The sequence below is a fragment of the Triticum aestivum genome, chromosome 2A (genome assembly GCF_018294505.1).
Source record: "Triticum aestivum cultivar Chinese Spring chromosome 2A, IWGSC CS RefSeq v2.1, whole genome shotgun sequence".
In the NCBI taxonomy this organism is placed as follows: domain Eukaryota; kingdom Viridiplantae; phylum Streptophyta; class Magnoliopsida; order Poales; family Poaceae; genus Triticum; species Triticum aestivum.
Window position 1 is genome coordinate 17,146,689 of NC_057797.1, and position 3,418 is coordinate 17,150,106.

A 3,418-nucleotide genomic window follows, 5' to 3' on the forward strand; every position below is an offset into this window, starting at 1 on the left:
TTTCCACGGCACGGGGGCACCTGCAGTTACTTTCTCGTAGTTGAGCCGAGCGCCAAGTAGCACATTATTACTAAATAAAAATTGCGGGGGAAGTAGCACATTACTGGGCCCTGTGTGATTTAATTAGTGGTGGGCATATTTTAGGCTTTTAGCACGTTAGTAGTTTGGATCTGGCTAAAATTATTGTCATCGTGATCCGGTAGAGCAAGAATAGCCCGTTAGTGTTCCCGCAAATGAAGAAAAGAAAGAAAAAGACAGCCAGCTGAGGTACGCAGGAACACATACATTACTGTCATCAGGCGCCGGCGTCCTACCAATCTGACCCTGCGATATGAAAGGGATGGACCGGTGTACGTCAGTACGGACTAGTATATGGCTGATGCGTGCGCCACATCTCTTCCATGGAGAAAAGAAAAAATTAAGTCCTGGACGCCGGCCGGAAGGAGAATGGAGGAAACTACCAGGAAGTATCCCCCTGGCACCGGACGGCGCACGCACCGGCGAATAATCGCTACGCCTTTCCCTTTCGTCGACGTCGACAGCAGCTGAGCAGCGACGGAAGGAAAATGCCAAGACGGACGGCTATAAAACCCACCGCGACGGCGCCACCTCCAACACAAACATATCCCGCTGCCCCTCCCTCCAAAGAAGCCCACGCCGACGGGCGACCACGGCGAACCATGCCAGATGCTCGCTGCAAGCAGTACCTCGACTTGACTTGCAGCCCCAATCATGCGCCGCGTCCTCCTTCCTGTTCATGTGTCTCTCCGCCGATTTGCATAGGCCTCGTCGCTGCGTCCGTGGCCATCCTACTCACCCTCTGGTCCCGTCGGCCCCTTTTCGAGCAGTTGCCAGATGGGGGTGCCGATCAGAACCCGGTGATTGCAGAGGAGGTCGACGAGATCGCCGCCTCCATCCCAGAGGCTCTGGCGCCGTCCCAAGCCGAGGCCTACCTGTCGGACGGCGGCAGCAGCGACGACCAAGACAAAGCAAGCCGGGTGCTTCAACGGACAGTGGTCTTCATCAATGCTGCCATCGACAGGTACGTACTAGTCCCCCAATCTTTTCTACTTACTCTGATTCTCTGCTATTCAGTAGGAGTACTACTGTATGTTACTTCCGTGCCTACCAACAAGGGGTGGTGGAACGGAGACGGAACAAAGGATTGAGAGGTGGGGGGAGGACGAGGGGAGAGATTTCATTGATCAATTTAAGTATGCGAGGGCCGACAACTTATATCAACCTTAAATTAAGTGCGCTGGACGCTTAATTTTGTTTCCCAGAATTTGCTAATTTTCAGTCAACTGACTATTAATTCAGTTTCGATCGAATTTTTTATCCGTCCGATCAAGTGCTATGATTGAATTCCCAATTTGTTTTCCTGTGTAGAATAATATCATTCCCTCCAAGCCTACAATATCCATAGTGTATTTATTTTCTAATGTATGTTTGGTATTAACATTCTCCTCGTAAGCATTCCACACTGTTTTGGGTGTACTGTTTTATTCATGTGGGTTTACTATTTTTTTTTTCTTTTTCCGAGATCACATGGGTTTACTATTCTAGTACTACTGTTGTTAGTCATGTAGTATTCATTACTTGTATTTTTGGTTGGTAGTCCTGTGTAATTGTTATTTATTTGTTACCGATCGGCTGAAAATTAAGAATAAAGGTGAATTCATTTTAAGTCGATTGACAAATCGAAACTAGACTCTAAACTGTAGAGGATGAACTGGACCTTTTTCCTCGCCGCAAAGAGAGAGAAAATTCCAGAGCTTTATTATATAAGGGTAGTGGTTCCAAGAGGGGCACATGACATGAGCCATGTGGATGAAGAATTGACAATTACAGTTGGGAGGAGAAATGAAACTAGAGCAGGTTCTTCTTTTCTTGTTAGACTTGATGCATATAATCAATTGGCACACTAAATATAGGGCATATGACTTATTGCAGTGAGAAAAGAGAAAAATGATGAAATACACCTAAAATATGAGAAATACTCATCAGCATAACTGTTTGCAGTCTGCTAACTATTTACTTATCTCTAGCTCTCTATGCAAAATAATGTAGTACATTTTTTTCCTAGATTGAACCCTAAATTATGTGATTCAAATTATTTTAAATAGTTTGTAACAAGATCCTTTGAACAGATCTGGTGAGGTTGCTGGAATTCTTAACAATATGTTGAATGCTTTGGGTGGAATACTTCTGGACATCCATAGTTGCGACTGCGATGAATTCACCATTCATCCAGCAAATGGTCTTCTTATACAAGCGTTGGCTATTTTCTGTGGTAACACAGATAGGGTGCAGTCAATATTTGCCACCGGGGATTACACCGTCGAACCTTACACTGACATGTTTGATTGTTGGGTATCCAAGCTTGAGGAAGACGCGGAATGGATATGCCAAGGTGAAAAGAGTCGAAAGTTCATATTCCTATTGAATAACACATATAATGTTTGGCAAATGATGCTCTGTCCTGGGGCATCCTTTTCAAATGTAGAATTGGTGAGTAGGCTCATTTCCATGATCCATCAATACAGGAGGAGCTACTTTGAAGAGTGTTGGGTTCCTCTGAACAACCCACGCCATCTGGATATGTTTACGGCCGACTTTCTTATTATCTGTAATTGCCAGATGACATGGAAGGTTACATCGGAGCTCAAGTATGAATTGCGGCAGGAGATTGTGGGTTTGATTATTCCACTGTATGAAGCTTCCTTATTTGCACTTGAGGAAAATCGAAGCCAACTTTCAAAGATCCTTTGGTGGTTAAAACGAGTAATGGCGGGAAAGAAGAAACAAAAGAAGTATACTGTGGAGGAATTGGAAAGGGTGATAAGAGAGTTGTTCGAAGGATGAACAACTAGCTACTTGGGCAGAGAGGACACTTGACTTGTAGAGGAGCGATACATTTATCATATGTATACTGATGTTCTCTTGATCTCTTAGCAAGAAAAAATAAGTCATCTTTTCCATTTAGGATGTATTCCTTTAGTCACGTATTTTCTACTTTAACTCCAATCACTCCATAAGTTTATGAGCATCTAATGATTAATTGTTAGACACAACATTAAGAGATAAACCATTGTATCTCTAGATGACAATGTGGAATGCATGAGATAAAAATGTCTTATCAACCATTGTTAATTTTGTATTTGAGCATGTATAGTTATGTCTCTTGGTATTTTGTTTTTTGCGACTGTAACATCCCAAAATTCTAAATTTTGGAATGTTATATTAAATAAATAATTGTGTCTGTTTTTTTTTTGTTGTGTGGTTGATTGTGTGAAATTGAGTGGAAATAGAAACTCTTTTTGAAAGTTGAATGAGAGGGAATAAAAGGACTTTCCCAAAACTTTCATCTTGCATTTTTTATCTCCATGAATTCAAATTCATTTCATTACAAAACCCT

The 3,418-nt window shown here is 42.5% G+C and overlaps 1 protein-coding gene across 1 annotated transcript; it reads left to right on the plus strand.

Annotated features, from left to right (window-relative positions):
- Nucleotides 1-616: 616 nt before the first annotated feature.
- LOC123184313 (uncharacterized) lies at nt 617-3,016 on the plus strand. The gene is made up of 2 exons (XM_044596460.1): nt 617-1,042; nt 2,151-3,016. The coding sequence occupies exons 1-2, from the start codon at nt 681-683 to the stop codon at nt 2,863-2,865; spliced, it is 1,077 nt and encodes a 358-aa protein (XP_044452395.1). The 5' UTR covers nt 617-680; the 3' UTR covers nt 2,866-3,016.
- Nucleotides 3,017-3,418: the final 402 nt, after the last annotated feature.